The sequence below is a fragment of the Hippopotamus amphibius genome, chromosome 5 (assembly GCF_030028045.1).
Source record: "Hippopotamus amphibius kiboko isolate mHipAmp2 chromosome 5, mHipAmp2.hap2, whole genome shotgun sequence".
NCBI classification, from domain to species: domain Eukaryota; kingdom Metazoa; phylum Chordata; class Mammalia; order Artiodactyla; family Hippopotamidae; genus Hippopotamus; species Hippopotamus amphibius.
The window spans coordinates 171,723,347-171,743,457 of record NC_080190.1 but is presented as its reverse complement, the minus strand read 5'-3'; the positions used below and the strand labels follow the sequence as shown (position 1 = coordinate 171,743,457).

Below are 20,111 nucleotides of genomic sequence, written 5' to 3'. Positions count from 1 at the left end.
GGCTGTCTGCTTTTTCGTAAATACTTTTTATTTCATCCTAATTTACAAAAATGTTCTCCATCAATTTGTTGGTAAACAAAACAGTAACATTCAGACATTAGACATTAAATGCTTGAAGCTTTAACGTCTTCCTGTGTTGGTTGTTAATTGATTTTTTTTTTCCCCTCTAGGGAGAAACATTTTGATATCAAATCTCATGAAATGAGATGCATTAAATTCTTCATTCATATGAAAACAGCATAAATGAAAATGCTTCTCATAAAAACCTAGTGGGGCATTGGTTGTTACTAATTTTATGTTGTCTTTATAGAGTTAATTAAGCCTGATGATTTCTTTACATTATTCTAAATCTCAGCATATGTATTTATTACATGACTGTTTTATAATAGGTACCTGAAGTGAAGTGATGTTGCCTGATTGAAATATTTTAAGTCAGATGTTTTTTAAGGATCGTAATCGGAAATACTTGGACGAGAGCACATATGCATGTTTTAGTTTTTTTTAAATTTCAAATAAAACATTGTTTCTACAACTCTAATATACTGTTTTCCTGATACATACTTTAACAATTACATATGCACCCACCTGTCCGCTCTAGACTAGAAACTGCTTAGTGGTAAGGAACTTTTATGTGTTTGTGAGTGTAACTGTTCTAAGTGATGCGGAAGTTCTCCACGTGAGGCCTGCTGTGCCTGGGCATGCTTTTTTAGCTCTGGGATCCACAATTACTTTGAATTTAGAAAGTGCTTTTAAAGGTGGTATTGTTGGGGCGGAAAACTAAGTCGCAAATCCAGCGCCCTGAACCAGGTTCCACCAGAGTCACTGTGTGACCTTTAGCCCTTATCACTGGGCGCTTTGGGGAAGTTGCCTCACATATAGTATCCTGTGGAAAATGTTACGTGTGCCATGTTGCCCGTCTGCTTTTTTAGTAAATATTTTTTTAATTTCATCCTAATTTACCAAAATGTGGGTTAATACAAAGATGCATGCTTATTCCTAAGGAGTTTATTCAGAGAAGTAAGAGACCACATGAATGGCACGAGAAAGCTTGTTATTCATTCACCTTACAGTAAAGCAACGTCAAAAATCAGCTGCTCGAGTTGGGCATTTTAGCTAATGAGTATCGAGGGGTTTCACGGTGCTGCTGCTCAGAGTGGCCGTGGCCGTTTTCCTCGGTATTCTCTTACTTTCTTGCTTCCTGAAGATTCACTCGCTAAGCTCCTGCAGTTGTTAATCACCTCGTTTTCCGCCTTCTTCCTACTCCTACCCAGCTTCTTATGAAGGCTGTCTTAACCAAATATTTCATAATCTGGTTCCTTTTCCTCTCCAAGGAAGTAGAAATTTCAACAGAGAGTGTAAGGCAGCTAGAAATCACACTGACATGTCATTTGAAAGTCCATATGATTGACAGTATTGTAAGTGTGGGTAAGATGGTGGTGGTAGCATTCATGGGGTAATCAACTACACATAGAATTTTCCAATAATTGTAAGTTTGGTCTTCATGGTATAATGTGATTATTTTGCTTGAAATTGAGGAAATTTGGATGAAGTTTCTGCGATGTGTTGGGTATCATGCAGTGGCTATGTGCATAATCTGTGTTATTTAAGCCTCACAGCTCTCCCTACAAGTCAGGCGTGATGATCTCTGTTTTATAGGTGAATAAACAGCAGTTCAGAACGTTTCTCACTTGGGGTCCAAGGCTGATTTAGTTCTTCATTTACAAGTCGTGGTCTGAGAGCCTTCTGAGTGCCAGGTCCTCTGCGGGGCAGGGGTGGGGAGCAGCCTGTGGGTGGGTAGAGTCTGACCTTCAGAGTCGTCTGGTACGTGGCAATCGCTCTGTTAAAGCAGCAGCAGCACAGGAGGGCCATCCAGGGCCACTCGGGGTGTTCCAGGAAGGGCTTCTTTGAGGAGGCTGAGCTTGAACTGAGCTTTCAAAGGTTGAGGGATGGTACTTCCGCTGGAAGGAGGAGCATCTTTCAAGGGATGGAAAGTGTGAAGGCATCGTGCTAAGTTCGGGGCCATACAGCAGGCAGTCTCACGGGACCAGGAGAGGGGACGGGAGACCCAGACAAGGGTAACCTGTGGCCTGGGGAGCGAGGGGACTGGTGGGACGGGTTCACCACCAGATTCGTTCAGATAAGAGATTAAGCCAGGGGCCTCTGTGCTTCCTGGTTCACTAACACAGGGGTGGGGGGCGTGTCTCCCCAGCCACTGAGCAGAGTCCTGAGCTTCCTTGTGATGCGCTGGCTGGAGCCCAGCCGTCACGGGGGAGTCGGCCACCATCGTGGGGGCTACGGCTCTGAGGCCACTGGGCCCCTTGGCTGCCCTGGTGTCCCGGTTCCTCTGGCAGCTACACAGCCTGTGGGTTTGTTTCCTTGGGATTTCTGTGTGTTCCCTGCACAGGTTTGATGTTGCCGCAGTATGTTCAGTCTTTGGTAAAGAATGTTGGCTTTGATTAAGAGAAATTCTTCATCTTCTAGAGTCTCCTGGGAAGAACATCTTTCATCAGTTTATCCGTTAGCACTTGGTTTTGATGGGCAGTACCTTTTATATGGTCTGCACCTGCAGACAGTGTATGTCATGAATACTGAAAGCAAAGCCATGGACACCTAAGTTAGGCAGTATAGCATTTTTGTTTGAAGGGTTACTGCTAAAATTCTAGAATAGAACTCATCTTCTTTCTCTGATTTCTACTTATAATCTTTTCAAAAGGAATACAAAGAATCTCATCTCTCTCTTTCCTTTTTTTCCCCAGAAGGTGAACGGGCTTTGCCATCGATACCAAAGTAAGTACTGCGTTGTGTCATATTACTCTGTTGCATTAGAAACTGGGAGGAAATCACTAGGCTTATTATCCACTTGCCTGAGTAATCAGATTTCTACGTATATGATCAGGAAACTAGAAAATATACATTTCCAGAAAGAAATCAGATCAGCTGTAAATGATGTTATGTATTTAGGTTTAATCAAGAGTGTAACATGAATTTTCCCCTTGAGTTCAGTGGGGAGCTCAAGAACAGTGGTGATAGTGTGAGGGAGTGCCTTTATAGTTGGCAACAATCTTTATGAGAACCTGAAAATAGGTACCATTCTGGGTATTTTACAAGTGAGAAAATTAAAGATATGTAATCCATGTTAATTTTTAAATTTATATCATGAATTTCATAGTAGGTGTTTTAACCTGTAAAAGAATGCCAAAACGTCTCTGTTCTCAGCCAGTGTGCTAGGGATTGGGGACCAAACAAAGTTACAGTCTGCACATTCAGACATACAGGTAAATAAACAATTACAGCTGTGTGCTGAGCACTCAGAGAGAGATTTGAAGAGGATCCCAAGACATCTGCAGAGAATGCAGAATCACCTGAGAGGCCACTGCATGTAGGGATAAAGAGGGTAGAACCTGGGCTTCAGCTCTGTCCTGTCACTCTCTCTCCTCCATCGCCGGTCCACCTCCAGTTCCTTCCTTTCTGCTTCCTGTCAGATCCATCCACTTTACCTTCCCACCGTCCCTCCCTGGTTTTTAGCTGTTGTCACCCATCTGGGCTCCTCCAGTAGATTCCTGTGTCAGGGTCCCCAAGACCATCCCGGTCAGATTCTTTAGAGAGAACTCCCAGGACTCAGTGCCTAATCAGTCGCACTCTCGGCTGTGAGGTGTGGCAGCCACGGACTGCAAAGCAAAACGGCCTGGGAGAGGGAGATGGCGTGATGTCCAGAGCAATCCGGGGCAGCCGCTCACGCCCTCTCCCAGGGACTCGGGCGGGACCCACCTGCTCCTCGGGAATGAGCTGTGACGGCGTGGAGTGTTGTCGAGCAGGAGGGCTCGTGAGAGACTCGGTGCCCCGGCTTTGACGGGGACCTGGCCGTGTGCGCACACTCTGCTTGGCGTGCCCCCAAATTCCAGACTCCCGAGAGGAAGTCGGGAGTTCAGCATGAACCATGGTATTTGTACGAACAGTCTGAGCACAGCGAACCGCCCTTATCAGATCAGTTTGGGGATGGTGCGGCCCTCCTAAACACCAGCCGAGGGCCTGCCTTGAAGGGTGGCTGTCTTGGGCCTCTGGCCTCCCATTTTTCTGCACTCCTGCCCATCGCTTCTGTCCCCTTTTGCCTACCGTTCCATCCATTCTCTACAACAGTGGGAGGGAGCCTTCCTCTTGACCCCTTGCGTGACTGCTGCTGCTCTTAGATGCAGGCCCACGTCGTTCAGCCAGCTGGCAGGAAGCTGCCCGACGGTCCCTGCCGGCTCTTCCCGCAGTCATGCTCACTCTTCAGCCACGTTGAATTTCCTCTGGTTCCTGGAGTCCACTGTCCTTCTTTCCCTCCAGCCTTGTCCTCAGCAGGGCCCTGCTGACGTCTCATCCTGCATCCCTTCCTCGGGAAACCTCCCACTGCCCCAGTCCCAGGAGCAGCCCTGTGTGTTTTCCCGTGACTTATCTTACATGAAACACCCTGTGGCCTCGCTCACGTGATGGGGTAGACCTGACACGGGGCAGTTGTCTGGCACACAGTAGGTGCACAGTAGCTGGGCAGGCAGGTGGAGGAGGGATGGGCGAGACCAGCTTTCTCTTAGCTTTTAGGACATGTGTTTCACAAACTCAATAATATTTACTAGACATTGCGTGGGCCAAAAGGTTCTTTCAGGATTTTCCATAGGATGTTATGGAAAAACCTGAATGAACTTTTTTGGCCTACCCAGTATTTATCAGTGTCCCACATAGGCAAGGAACTAGTGCCCACAGTATCTTCAATTGTGGAAAGTCTTTAAGAGATGACTCTGAGGATTAAAACACACGGGAATCATAAACAGAGATATAAAAGCAAGGAAGAGGGGAGTAGGTTAGAAGTGCCAACAGATACTAGAAAAACTGAACAAATAAACTTTACTTTTATAACGTATTTATTTATTTAGTTGCACCAGGTCTTAGTCGTGGCTCGCTGGCTCCTTGGTTGTAGCATGCGAACTCTTAGTTGCGGCATGCATATGGGATCTAGTTCCCTGACCAGGGATTGAACCTGGGCCCCCTGCATTGGGAGTGTGGAGCCTTAAGCACTGTGCCACCAGGGAAGTCCCAAAGCAAACTTCCTTGAACTCCCAATTCCAAGAGCAGAATTTCCACAAATTAGAGCAGCAGACCTGTTACTGCTGCTGATCAGAGAAGCGGTGGAACCCCTGCAGTTGTAAGTTAGTTCGAAAGAGCATCCCAACCCACAGCAAAGGAAAACACCGGTGTCCTGGCAACAGGCTATGGAGGCAGATGACGTAATTTGCACCTGTAACCTCCTGGTAACTGCAGTCATGGCGCTGCAGTGGAAGAGGAGCTGGTGATTTGTTAGAAAGCAACTTCGATTAAACTTTTATAATAGAGATACCATTTCACATCTTAGGAGAATTCAATAAAAGGAACTCAAGTCTACAGCTTTGTGCTATAATCCTTAATTACAGAGGTTATGCAGTTGCATATTGAGTATTTCTAGTTCTCAAAAGGGATATACTATTTTAAGCTCCAGTATTCCCTAATGCAAATTCTGTATGCTAGGAAAAGTTCCTGTTCAGTACTTCTAGAGTAAATGCTTATGTATCAGGAAAAAGCGCTCTTTTATAAAAAGAGCAAAGTAACTTTTTCTCTGTGTTTCATGCTTTTCCAGAAATTTTAAACTGAACTGTACTTGGATTTTTTAAAATGTCACTAAAACCTTTGGCCAAAATGTTATTTTATGTGGGTATGTATGTAAAACACTAACGTTGAGCTATTTCATGAAACAACCAGATGCGTTAAACTTACCTTGTTTCAGTCCGTAAATAATGACAGTATACGTCAGTGTACTGTCTGCTCTTGGATGTGCTCTAAATTGAAGCAGGGCCAGTCGTGTAAGTGTTCCACATTCTGCTTTCCAGAGCACATCTCAGCCCCAGGCCTTGTTCTCTCTGTGGTATAACCTCAGGCACTCGCTTGCAGTCCAGTGTCTAAATTAATCTAAGCCACGTGTAGCATGTTCAGTGGCGTTGTAGTTCAGCGTTCCTTCCCTTGTCTGTCTTAATTTCTGGCCTTTAAAACATTCAAGCAGTCAGGTGACTGAAAGGGCCTCGGGTGGTAGAATCCAGTATCTTACAAAATCACCCCTCTAGACTTGCTGGGGAACAGCACAGTCGTCCTGATTCTGGGAAGCTCGCGGTTTGAATGAACGCTGGTGGTGTGGTCTGAAGAGCGTGGCACTCACGACTTTCCATCTTTGTTCCAGGCTGGCCAACAGCGAGAAGCAGGGCGTGCGGACCCACGCGGTCTCCGTGTCAGGTAAGAGGCCCTGCAGCAACAAGCAGAGGTGCCTGCGGTTGTGGTAGAAGATCGCCGTGTGTTAGATGTCTGCTCATTTTTATTAGGATTACTTCTTTCTAGAATAGCATATAAAAATTCAACATTAAAAGTTAAAATTATTTTGAAAATTAAAAATAGCTTTAAATTTTGCATAATTTTACCATCATGAAAAGGTTCAAATATGACTCACTGATTTTTTTTTAGATGAGACGTGTATAATACCCTATTACTCACAAGATTATATATAATTCCAAGTTATTTTTCAGTTTTAATGCTATGTTAATTATATTTAGAGTGAAATTTTTTATTTTTGAATCTGCCATTATAATTTATCTTTGCAATTCAGCAAAAAATTAACAAAATAGTCTTTGTATAGTTACTGTTTGAAATTCAGGAGATGTGAAACGTTTTTAAACAGCTTTTGTCTTTCACAATGAACATAAAATGGTGTTTGAATATTGCTTTTTAAAAAAATATAGTTAAGATATTGACACAAGCATTATCTTAACTATTTGCTGGTGTGATGAGTGTGATGTGCTTTCCTTGATATGTTTTCAAAATACATGTCTTTTTTCCCCATTTAAAAATGTGGAAAATAGAGGAAAGGTGGCAAGAAGCATTTTCTATAGACTCAGGTTTGGTATCTTAAAATACGTATGTATACATGTATATATATATATATTATGTATGTGTATACATGTATATCTGTACACACACATATAATATGTTCTCATATATGTCACATTTCTAAAAAATAGCTTCCTAAAATTCTAGTATCTGACAGTCTGACTCAGAAGAAATCTAATTCCTGTTTTGTGCTTTTGCCTAGTTGAAGACTGAATTATTTTTTAGTGTATAATTGTAATTGCTTATTATTTTATTGTCCACAAACGTCCCACAACTCCCTTCTCAAGAAACATTTGTGCTCGTGTTCCTATGTTCAGCGGAGACGCGCTAGTGATGAGCCACGTGGGGCAGGCGTGTGTGGGACGGAGTCCCGCAGCTCAGGAAGTCGGCCCCTAACTGATGGGGGTGAGAGGAGTATCAGGTGCCGGAGCGCGTGCTGCTGGGGGGGGTGCCAGACGCCTGGCAGGCTGCAGCGTTGCCGGCCCGCACGCCGTCTCCACTGGGCTCTCCTGACCCCCGCAGTGGCGGGAGGTGCTAAGCGGAGGGCGCTCAGCACTCCGGTCTGTGGCGGGAACGAGTGATTGAGCAGACGTGGAGCAGGCCCTCTGGGGGCTCTAACCTGGTTGGCGTGAGAAGGGCCACCACGTGCCAGAGTGGCGAGGGGGGGAAGAACTCTGTCCTTCGCTGGGCATCAAAGGATGGTCTGTGGCATGGTTCCTGGAAGAGGCGAGATGGAGACAGCGCTGAGGAATTCTTAAGTGCTCTGGTCCTCTCCTTGCCGGACTGGAAGCAGGCTTGGGTGTGAAGCCGGGAGGCACTGGTGGCCGTCGCACGCGTGCTCCCCAGCCGCTCCGCGTGTCGCGGAGCTGACGCCCGGCTGGGTGCATCGCGACGCCAGCTAGTGATGAGATACAGCAGGCCTCACGGAAGCTTTGGGTCTTGTTCCTTCCATTTCCTGCTGTCCTCAGAGTTTTTCCCGGACCTCAGAGTTTCTTCACAGCTGACCCTCATGGCACCTGCAGGTTGACCTCCCAGCCAACCCTCCTTTCTGAGTCCGCCTTCCTTGTTTCTCCCTGGTCGTCCCTTGACTAGAAGTTCCTGCTCCGGCCCCTTCTCTGTAGTGGCTCCTTGACTGCTGCCTCCTTTACTGAGTTTCTACAGGCAACTTCCTGGGCAGAAGCTTTCAGGAATAACCTACAATCCATCAGGTGAAGTTTCGGCTCCTTAGTTCAGCCCCCAGAGACCTGCCTCTCCATCCTTCCTTGCAGCGCACACATTGTTTTTCAGCCAGGTAAAGACGGGCGCCGAGCTTCTCTGCCCACCTCCTCCCTCTGTGGTTCTGCTCGAGCTCTCCCACCGGCCAGCACGTCCCTTTCATTGTCACATGTCACAGTCTTTCTGACCTTCAGAGTCAGTGACACTGTGTCCCCTGCGACCACCACTTTGTCGGTTCACTGACACCGGCCGAGAAGAAGGCTCAGCGTCCCGTGGATGTTCAGTGATGAGGCTCACTTCTTAGATTCCTGTTGACCCTTTGTCATCCCGCCTACGGCTTGCTCCCTTCTGTGGAAGTGGACTCACAGTGTGCTTTGTGTCTTCCACAGAGACTGTAGAGTAACATCTTACCAGCCAGCCAGCCAGGAGCTGTGCCCTGCACTTAGCCCGTAAGCTATTATTAAGTTGACATCTAGAAAGCCAGTACGGTTGCTAAACCCTGAGGTTCTTCCTTACCTCGCAGCCTGGAAACCCGGCACCCCGTGGGTGTAGTGCTGACAGCGAGGGGAGCGCAGTCCCCCCCGGGCCCTGCGGAGCTCCAGGTCTGCTCGCCCCGCTGCGAGCTGCTCCGCCTCCAGGCTGGGGGTGGTGACTGAGGCTCAGTCTCGCTGTGTGCTTTTCTGTCGTGGTCCATCTCGTTTGACCCCAGCAAACCCTACCAGGTGGATGGTACTCCAGTTTTACATTTCCCACTTTATATTAATTCAGTCAGCAAATACTTCTGAGTGCCTGCTGTGTGCCAGACTGTTCAGATGCTGGAGTGCAGTAGTGAACACAGCCAGGTCCCTCCCCTTGGGGAGCTGACGCTCTGTGGAGGAGACAGACAGACACTGAATGAAAGCAGGCAAATGGAGAGCGAGGGATGGGGGTTCTTTCAAGTTACGGTCAAGAAAAGTCTCTCTGAGCAGGTGGCTGAACACAGTGAGAGCTGGGATCTACAAACATTGTGGGACAGCGAGCACCAGGCCCTGAAGCAGGAGCTTGGCAAACCCGACACTAGCCGGGGTGGCGGAGAGCAGGGCAGAGGGCTCGGGGATGCCTTGGCAGGGCAGGCGAGCTGACACACAGCCAAGAGGTGACAGGCCTGTTTCTGTTAGGTGCTCAGTGTGCTGTGCACAGCAGTAGATGTTATCTTGTTGACCCCAGCGACGACCTCACGAGGTCTTTGTTGTCTCCCCATGTCACAGATATGAGGAAAGAAATTTGGAGAGGTGAACAAGCTTGGTCAGTGTCCCACAACTTGAAAACGATGGAGCTAGGACTGAACTCAGGTCCTCATTGCCCTCTAGGCTGTATTGCCCTTCAGTAGCAATTTAAGGGAGATTACCCCAAGTGCAGATGAAGAATCCCTTGGAAAGATGGAGAAAGTGAGACTTGTCTGATTCCCCTGTTTACATCCATAACTGAAAAGTTCTTACCTGATCTTCAAGGCTGGCTTCAGATGCCGTCACCTCCTACAAGCCTTCCCTGGCTACTCCAGGACTCTTCTTCCTCAGAGTTCTCTAGCCCACCATACATCTCACTGTTGTGGGTAGTCTTTAAATAAATGTAATGATTTTAGAAACCTTCTTGTCCACTAGACCGTGACCCCATCATAGGCAAAGATATGTTCTATTTGTCATTTATTGTCTGGGACATAGTGCTTAGTGATTGTTTTTAAATGAATAGGGTGCCTGAGCAAGGTACGGAGAGGTGCTGGGACTTGGAGGAATGCGCTCCACGCACGAGAACAGGAGGACAAAAGGCAGGACGCTCAGGTCGAACAGTAACCTTAAGCGTTGCTGGACTCTCAGACACTCCCTGTGAGCTGGTCACTGTGAACTGTTCTGGACGCACTTGGAGGCGGTTTTGGGCAAGGGGCATGGAGGCCAGCGAGCAGGAAGAATGGGGGTGTAGATGCCTTCAGACAGTTCTTAGCTCGTGATGATGGGGTACCAGGCCCTCCTTCATATCTCATTGCGAGGACGCGTAGGTCTCAGGTCATCTCCAGTAGGGGCACAGTTACAGTCGATGTTGAATATGTGCAGAGTTTATCTCCGAAATCTAGACACAGTTTCTCTATAAAAATAAGTATAGCTTGGGGAGGGATGAATTGGGAGATTGGGATTGCCATATATACATTACTAATAAGAAAATATATCAAATTGTACACTTTAAATATATGCAGTTTATTGTATGTCAATTATATCTCAATAAAAGTTCTAAAAAAAAGATGAACAGACTTACAAAAATACCTAGCAGAATAGTGCATTTCCTTGGGCACATTTCCCTGAGGGCCTAGAGTAATTTTTTTAGCCTGAGTATAAGTTTTTAGGAAACGTGCTTATTCTGAAGCTCAGGTAGAACTACAGTGGAGAAGCGGTTGCTTGTATTAAGGGGTCTGTAGGTGGTCAGAGAGAGTGGTGCCTGGATTGGGGGTGGTGGGGAGAGCTGGAGCAACATTTGGGAGGGTGAAGATTCCCCAGGAACATAGGTGTTTCTGAGGAAAGTCGGTGAATAAAGCCGAATTTTAAGTATTTCAAAGGTGTAAACTTTGGTTTTTATGTTTCAGGGCTCTGTTTTGTTGTTTTTAATAACCACGCCCTTCATCGGGCAGTAAGACCTGAAGTGTGACAGAAACGCAGGTAGCGTGTGACCGCCGCTGCACTGTGCGTGCGGTTCTGGTCTGCATCATAGCGAAGGGGCAGAGATCAGAGAGTGGTTTCCTCTCTCCTGTGTGTGTCGTGACCGCCGCTGCACTGGCCTTTTCCTTTTGTTAGGAGTGTTTGGGTCCGTCGCCTCTGCTGAGCCCTTGGTGATGAACAGGTGCATCACTCGGTGATGATACTTTTTCAGTATTTATGATAAATTTAAAAATTTTTTTTTTTTTTTTTTTTTACTTTGTAACAGATTCTTCTGGTTTAGTTGTTAATCATGCAACATCATTCCAGTTATTTAAGATGACCTTTAGGTTTCTCAAGTTAGTGACTAAAAATTATTCTAAACTAAAATAAGCTTAACAAAATACATGTTATTTGCGTTAAGCTGCCTATTACAAATTCTAAAGTGGTTACTTTAGACATGCAAAAGTAGTTTGTAAACTGTGAAGTTCTGTGAAATGTCAGATGGTATGTGTATAGTCCATAATATTTGCTTTTTTCCCTCTCCTTTTTTTCTCACAGTCTCCGAAACAGTAGGTCTGTTATTCATTCATTGCTCTGCCACTGCTTTGTAAATATGAGTGCTGGCAGTTATTTGCATATGAGTGAGGCTCAGAGATTTGCCTGGCATATTCACAAGCACTGTCTTGTTTGAACCTCAGGGCAGTCCTCCTCGTATTTCCACTGTACAGATGAGTTGAGGTGGCGAGGCCTGGCTCACGTAGCTTGCAGTGGCAGAGAGGCTGATGGAAACCCAGATCTGGGCTCCAAACCCATCGCCTTTCCATTGGACCACACCAAGTCATTGCAAAGCTTGAAATGTTCGTGTGTGGGAGGGAGGAGTGGTTTGGGAAGAGTCTGAGTCTGATTTCAGGGTAGTTTTTCTCCCATTTATCAGGAATAGCATAGTCCTGACTCATTTCTGACTGTTGTTTTGGAACCCAAAAGTCTGCCCTGTATTCAAGTTTGAAAGAGTTTCTGTCTGGTTTACATCCTAGTTTCACTTTTGATAACAGTGATTTAGAAGGTAGTTTCTGTCTGTGCTGAAAGCTTGATTTAAATGAAAGCTTTTAGGAATTTTAAGTTCCCTAATTTAGAGTATTGTCACCTGGTACATGTGAAGTTAATTTTTGTAAATTACTTGCTTTATGACATAATTTAATCGAATTAATGCTGCTAATGATTTGTATGTGCACCAAGTGGTAAGTATTGGGGGTCTGACATGTTCATAGTACCTGGCTTACTGGAAATTCTTCTCATTCCAGCAGTCACAACTAGAGTTCTGTGGTCAGTCTGGCATTAGGAGAGATGTTTAGCCATCTCTGACCAGGTAGGGGCAGGGAGGCTGGTTGTGTTGTACGTAACAAGGAGGTGATGATGAAAATACACCCCCGCTGCCCATGCTGCCTCCTTCCTCCTGCCCCTCTTCTCCCACTGTTGTTACAGCATCTGAGCTGTCTTTGCCTCTTGAAATTTGAGGGTGCTACTTGATCTCGTCCCTCTCCTCTCTGGCTTCTAAAGGAGTTGAGAAGAATACCCATTTCACATGGGTACCAAAATATCTGTCATGTTGAAGAGTAACACCCAGGAAGGACCCGGAGCCAGGCTGGCTTCCTGCTCCTCACCCTGGAATTGGACTGAAGCTCTCAGCTGCTGGCCTGGAGGCCAGCAGACACTTGTAGGACCCCCAGTGGGGAGTAGCCTGAGACACTTCCAGATGACAAAGAGCCCAAACGAGATCGGAGCAATCATGAGGACAACAGAAATATGAAGAGGTTATTTACTTCTGTCAGCTCTCGCCAGGCCACACAGACCTGTGAACCTAGTGTGCAGAGTAGAGAGTGCCTGCCCTCTCCCTGGTCGCCTCTGCGTGGCAAGGGCCTGTGTGGTGCTACCTTCGCGAGAGCACTTGGAGCGACAGCGCGTCTTTGTCTGCGTGGAGTGTGCTTCGCGAGGGCCAGTGTTTGGGTTTATTTGGCTGATGAACCATCTTAATCTCCTCGCTGAACTTATTAACACAATAATGAATCAACTTTAATAATGTTCTTAAAATTTATTACAGGAAGCCCAAGTATCATCTTGTTAAATATAAAAAACAGATATTGCTGACATCCAAAGACCTATGTTTTTTTTGTTTGTGTTTTTGTTTTTTTCTTTCAGAGAGAAAAAATTTGAAGGAAGGCTTGAAACTTTTTAAAATACAAATTCTGGAATTTGACCTCACGGCTTTCTCGTAGCATGTCATGACTGTATCATAATTATGGCCTTTATTAGAATCAAACTGCATGAGTCAAGATAAAATGTATTTGAGGGGCTTCCTAGGTGGCGCAGTGGTTAAGAATCTGCCTGCCAATTCAGAGGTCACGGGTTCGATCCCAGCTCCAGGAGGATCCCACATGCCACGGAGCAACTAAGCCCGTGTGCCCAAAAAAAAAAAAAAATGTATTTGATATTTTTACAAGCCAGAGACCATGTGAATGAATGGATATTGTCAATGCTTTTGAATTTTTAGCTTTTTAACTCTTTTTATCATGGGAAATTCCAAACATGCACAGAAGTAGAGAGAGTAGAATTGTATAATGGTCCCCTGGTGCATCTCCCAACTGCAGTAGCTAAAACCAGTCATGTCTCACCTCGCCTCCACCCACTTACACGGACACACACTCCCCACAGATTGTCTTAAAGCACCTCTAAGGCATATTCCTCTATAAATATTTCTAAAAGATAGAGGCTTTTTAAAAAACAATGTTATTATATAAGAAAGTTAACAGTAATTCCTCATGACCAACTGTCCGGTCAGCGTTCAGATTCCCTGGTTAAGGCATTTCACCCTCGGTGTCCTCCAGCCTGGGGTCAGACGGGCAGTGCTGGGTGCACTTGGCTGTGTCTCCTGTCTCCTCTTGTCTCTGTGCGCTGCATCCCCCCCCCCACCCCCCCTTTTTTCTTTTTTTCTTGATTGCAGCTTGTCTGTTGAGGAGTCGTATCCCTTACGCTGTGCGCCCACACTTTGGGTCTGGTCGAGTGCAGCTCCGAGATGCTGTGTTGAGCGGGCCCCTGTATTCCTGACTCTCCTACAAGCTGGTCGTTAGGATTCAGAGGCGTTTGGTCAGAGTCGGGCTCAGACGCTGTACGCACAGGTGACGTCGTAACATGCGGCTGCTGTCTCTGTGACGTTAAGCTGATCGGTAGGCTCAGAGAGTCTGCATTCACCTCGGGGCTCTGGCAGCTGCTGGTGTCCCCACTTGGATTTCATTCAGGGCCACAGCACAGCAGCGGGTGCGTCCGCGTCATCTCGGTTTATGTAGCTGTTATGTTTCTGAAGAGAACCCTCCCTCGTCAGCGGTTGTTACCCTGAGGGGTGATTCCTTCGGGAAAGACGAGAAAACTGTCTTACTGTTTCCTTCTATTTACCAGGTTTTAAAATAATGATTGCCCCCCTAGCCAGATGCTGCTGCTGTTCTGTGGGGTTTTCTCGTTTGAGCGTCATTATGAATTCGTGTGTTTTTAATGTTGTTGGCGGCAGGGGGCTTCCCTGATGGTTTACCTGAAGGACTTTTCCCAGAACACAGGGCCCAGGGGAAGGTCTGTGTTGTCAACATTAAACCATAACATGGAAGAAAGGAGCAGAACTGAGGGGTGGTTGAAGGGAAACGTTGCTTTACGAGTGTAAGGAAAGCTGGAAAGCGGAGCCCCGATGCCCTCGACCAGCCTGTGCCCTCAGTGCCGTTCACCCCGGTGTCGCCGCCGTCCCTCTGCACGCCCCCACTTCTGTCTTCCCCTCCTGCCCGGCACCTCCCGTGCCCTGAGGGCGCTGCTGCCCTCACCCTTGCAGCCATGACTTCTCTCAGAGCCGTGCCAGCACTAGGACAGGAGGCTGAGCGCCTTCGCTTCTCATTGCCTTTCCAGACTCCTCTCCCTCAGAAGCCCCAGCTGTGAGCCTCCTGCCTCCCCCAGAGTTCCAAGCGCCCAGTCACTGTCCCTCTCCGGCCGCCCTCCTCCTGGTCCTGGACGGTTTCACTGTTGGTCGTGGACGGTCCCCCTCACCTGGCCCTCGGCTCTCCCGGCCGCCCGCCTGCCCCCGCAGCACCTGCAGGCCCTCCCTGGCCGTGCCCTCCCTGGCCGTGGCCTCCCTGGCCGTGCCCTCCCGTGCTGCCTAGCTTGTCCCCTGCGGGACTCGGCTCCCACACCCTCTGAGTCAGCGGGACCTCATCCCCTGCCCCCTTGCCGGTCCTTCTAGCGCACCCCTCCGTCCGACTCCTCAGCCCAAAGGCCTGCTGTTCACCCCCGTCACCTGGGCCTGCTCTTCCGTCGCTTATTTGGCAAAACCCAGATCTCTGTGTTCTAGGTCTGCTTCAGCGCAGCTGAACCTCGATGGCAAGGACACAGCCGCTGTGCTTTGGTCTCTCTCTGAACCCTGGCCACACACCTCAGGGGAGCCTGGTGCTGCCTCTTGCGTGTCGTCCCCACCCGCTTGCCTCGTCCTTACGTTCAGCTGGAGCCCCTGCCCACCTGGGTCGCGTGGTGCCCGGACCGTCCCGCCAACCCAGGTCCCGTCACTACTTGGGGATCTTCCCTGCCCTCCTGCTGTCGGGGTTTTCTTCCTTTTCCAGATCTTTCCGTCAGCACATCACATACGGTGGTTGCCCCACCCTGGAAGCCCCCTCCGAGCTGACCCCTCATGGGCCCCCTTACAGAGAACTGTCCGCAGGAGCTGTTGCTGTGCAGGTGTCCTCATCCTGCACGCTGTCCCTGCCCTCACTTCCAGGCCCCACCCTTCCGGTTTCTGCCCCCCCACCTGTCAGCCCCCACTGCTCTCTCTCAGCCCACCGGCCTCTTCCCCGCCTGCCACAGTCACCCCTCGGGACCTCGCTGTGTTTCATGCCTCAGTTATGCTGGCAACTCCCGAGTTGTCACAATCCCAGATCCTTCCAGACTCCTGCAGCCAGCTGCCTCCTCGCCATGTCACGATGTCTGATAGGCACCTCAGGCTTCTTACATTGGAGTCGGAGCTCCTGGTCCTCCCACCACGTGTGCTTCTCTCAGTGATTGGCAGGTCCTCCTTTCTGGGGGAACAGACCCACAACCTTCAGAGTTACTCTTCTCCTCTCATATCCGGTCCATTGGCAAATCCTAACTGGCTCAGTCCCCCTGATCCCTTCACGGTCCAGCTCTCCTTGCAGCTGCCCGTGTTCACGTTCACGTCACTCTCCACCTGGACCGTCACCACAGCCCTGCGGTTCGCCCTGCTCCCCTGGAAGCTCCCTTCACTCCTGACATCACTCAGAATAAAAGCCAGAGCCCAGACCGTGGGCTCCAGGCCTGCTGTGTCCCTGAGTACATCTCTCTGTCCCCTGCCCACCTCCGTGCTGCTGCTCAGCCAGTGCCCCATGCTCACCTCTGCTCCTGGAGAGCTTTTAGCAAATGACTTCTTCCATATTTAGAGGTGCAGCCCCTCAGGAGGACACTCCCTGTCCTGCGCCCGCTCTGTGTTTTCTCCGTGGCGCTTACACGTCGGTGTATCACGCAGTTTGCTCCCTTCATCTTCTCCTCCCCAACCCAGAGCATGAGCTCAGCAAGGTGAGAGTGTGGGCCCATCTCACTGCGGCAGCCCTGGCGCCTGCACAGTGCACTCTTAGCTCATTGCAGGTGCTCAGCAGGCATCATTAAAGGCATCATCTTGGATAAAATAAAAGAAGGGTCCAGACACTTTTTTTTGTGATGTGGATGATATTGTAATTACTCAAGAGAAGTTATGCTTACATTTTTAAAAAATTATTTGCTTTTTAAGTTAATATAAAGAGTATTCAGCTTAGTTTAGAAGCAAGATAAATGACTGAGAGGTAGGAGTAGCTGGCACTTGTGGGGTGGTTGCCCGTGCCAGGTGCCCCGGCAATCCGTGGGCTCCTCTCTGTGTTTCTTTACTTGAGGAAGCGTCTGCTGCTGCCTCCCTTTACAAACAGGAAACAGAAGCAGAAGCCGGGTGGTTTTTCCAAGGTCAGGGAGTGAGTGGTGGAGGCAGATTCTGAATCCAAATAGAGACTTTTTGTGTATTTTATTTTTCCATAATTTCCCACATAGCGGATGGTTGTAAGAATAGTAACGTGGAGTCTCATACTCTTTACTCAGATTCACTGTGTCTGTGTTTTGGCCCACTTGTTTTATCCTTCCCCTGTATTTTTTTTTTCTTTCATTTTTTAGATTGAAGTACACTTGATTTACGTATTGTGTTAGTTTCAGGTGTAAAGTGATTCAGGTTTGTTTTTTGTTCTTGGGTTTTTTTTTTTTTTCAGGCTATTTTCCATTATAGGTTGTTACAAAATAATTGAATATAGTTTCCTGTGTTATACAGTAAATCCTTGTTGCTTAGCTATTTTATGTATAGTAGTGTGTATCTGTTAATCCCATACTCCTAATTTATCCCTCCCCCCTCATTCCCCCTTTGATAACCATTAAGTTTGTTTTCTGTGTCTGTGATCCTGTTTGTTTTGTAAATAGATTCATTTGTATTATTTTTTAGATCCCACGTATAAGTGATATATATAACATTTGTCTTTCTCTGTCTGACTCACTTCATGTGGTATGATAATCTCTAGGTCCATCCCTGGTGCCGCAGTGGCATTATTTCATTCTTTTTTTATGGTTGAGTAAACGTCCATTGTATATCTTCTTTATCCATTCCTCTGGTTGATGGACATTTAGGTTGCCGCCATGTATTGGCTGTTGTAAATAGTGCAGCTGTGAACATTGGGGGTGCATGTATCTTCTTGCATTAGAGTTTTCTCCAGGTATATGCCCAGGAGTGGGATTCCTGGATCATATGGTAATAAAAATATTTTATTTTTTTAAGGAACCTCCATACTATTTTCCTTAGTGGCTACACCAGTTTACATTCCCACCAACAGTATAGGAGGGTTCCTTTTTCTCCACACCCTCTCCACTATTTATTCTTTATAGACTTTCTGGTGATGGTCTTTCTGGCCAGTGTGAGGTAGCATACCTCATTGTAGTTTTGATTTGCATTTCTCTAGTAATTAGCAATATTGAGCACCTTTTCATGTGCCTGTTGGCCATTTGTATGTCTTCCTTTTTTTTTTTTCTTTTGAAACGTTTGAAAGCAAGTTGCAGGCATGGTGTGCCCCTTCACTTACCAGTGTTTCAGCGTGTGTTTCCTAAGACCAAGGACATCCTCGTAGGCAGTCACAGTGTCATTACCAAACCCAGAGAATCTGATGCTGCTGGAACGCTCTTGTCTCGCCCGCCGTTCGTGTTCTTATTTCACCTCAGTGTCCCCTGTGGTGTTGCCCTCGCCCCATCCAGACTTCCATCCCACCTGGCACAGGGCCCTCTCCTCTCACTTTCTTAGCTGATAAAACGCAGGGAGCTGCCCGCCGGAGTCATCACACAGGACGTTGTGTGCTGAGGGAGGAAGATGGAACAGTGCACACTGTTGGGATAGCGGCACACCCTGTGGAAACGTGACCGAGTCGTCTGTCTCAGTTCTTCTCATTGCCACTCCTAACTGATGGCCGTGAGTTGCGGTCTTCATCCTGACCCCTGCGCGCCCTGCACCCGCACCTGGAGTCCTTACCTTTCTTGCTGGATCTGCAGTTAAATTGTGCATGCCAGCTGTCACATGGTGTGTCACCGCTGCATTTTAAAGGGTTGTACCTCCCTTGTTTTGACTCCACTTTGACTTGTCCGCTGTTGCCCTTACTGAAGTGCAGTTGTTTCTTCTCTGTTCTGCTGTCCTGGGTGCTTGTTCATCTAGCAGGTACCTCTTATAGAGAGAGTTGACTTTCAACTGAGTTTTCAGTACGTGAATGAGAATGATTGAATAAAGGATGCTGGTAGGTGGGGGGCTTTGCAACCTGTGTATTCAGGTATCCTTTTCGCCAGTTTTTTATGTTAAGGCCGTTTATTTAAGGTGTACACTTAAGGTCTGTGTTTGCTGATGATTTGGGGGAAATTGCTCATAAAGCTCTTTCACAAATCAAGTCTGCTAGTTTTCTGCAACTTTTTCTTTGTGGTTGAATGTTGGATGTTCACAAGAATCTTGAATTATTTATTGGTCTTTGTTGTTTATCTTACTTCATTTTGTTTCAGTTTTGTTATTTGTAAAGGTATCTGTGCCTTTACTTGGCTGGCTTTGTGGAGCTGGCCGACTCTGTGTTTTGCTAAAAGTTTCTGTATCTAGTGCTAATCTTTCCTAAGAGGGAAAATTGCATTTTAAAATATTAATATGTTTTTTAAAACTCAAGTCAATTATATTAAGAAATCAAGTGTGTCAGTAGTCACATAAAAGCATTGCAATTTTGTATTTGTTTTTATAGATATGCCTTAAAATGTAATGTAAGTTTTCTCTTGTATTAAAATAATATGTTTCTGTTTTTCTCTTTCCTCCCCCTGCCTCTTTATAAAGGAGTCAGTCACTGCCAACATAAAGTTAAGAAAGCTAGGCGCTTTCTCCCTTTGGTCTTCTGTTCCCACGAACCTCCTTCTGCGGGTACTGCACTCATCTTTGCACAGACTCTTATTAACCGCATTGCCCCAGGCAGCAGCCTAACCAGATGCTTGTAGATTGTCCTAAGCGGGTGTGTGTGTATTGGGGGTCAGTGTAGTGCTGTCCGCTGCCTGGCAGTGGTACTGTGGGCCAGGGTTCACAGTGACTCTTTGTTTACCTGTTTGCTGGTTTTTAAATGCATGACAGGTCAAGAAGTCGCTTCCTGGTTTCCCTTGTGGGATCTTAGTGTTTTACCAGAGGGGCCGGCAGGTGCTTTTGCCTCGTGGATTTCCTCACATGGCATGCGACTGATGAAGGAGGTGGTCCGGGTGACCCCAGGGGCAGATATTCAGGGAGGCTGCAGAGTAGAGGCAGCCAGGCCACCAGGAGAGTTTTCTAGGAAAAGGAAGATTATTTGTAACAATTGGAACAGTAATTTCTGCAAACACTGTATAAATGTAAATGGAAGCTCGTCAGCAGAGCCTTAGGTGCTATACTTACAGCTTCTGTGGAGCTGGAATCCCGGGGGCTCCCTGGAGGAGGCACGCTGAGGTCTGTTCCCTGCTTATTGTGTAGGGTACACATGAATGACCCATCGTTTTCATACCCAAGAGGATACAAATTCCTTTTGAGGAAAGTAGAGTCATTTTTAACATTAAAGCGTGAGAGGCAATCAAATTAGTTTTGCTTAATGTTGCGGAAACGCACTGAAACTGCTATTCACTTGGGGTAATGTGGGGACCGCTTAAAACTCG

At 47.2% G+C, this 20,111-nt stretch overlaps 1 protein-coding gene across 5 annotated transcripts in view; it reads left to right on the top strand.

Moving 5' to 3' along the window:
* Positions 1-20,111, top strand: part of PTK2 (protein tyrosine kinase 2) — a 235,689-nt gene that overhangs the window by 144,951 nt on the left and 70,627 nt on the right. For all 5 annotated transcript variants that reach the window (XM_057735053.1, XM_057735052.1, XM_057735051.1 and 2 more), the window contains 2 exons: positions 2,757-2,787; positions 6,242-6,294. In XM_057735053.1, the coding sequence (XP_057591036.1) occupies positions 2,757-2,787; positions 6,242-6,294 (84 nt within the window). The remainder of the gene's footprint in view (positions 1-2,756; positions 2,788-6,241; positions 6,295-20,111) is intronic.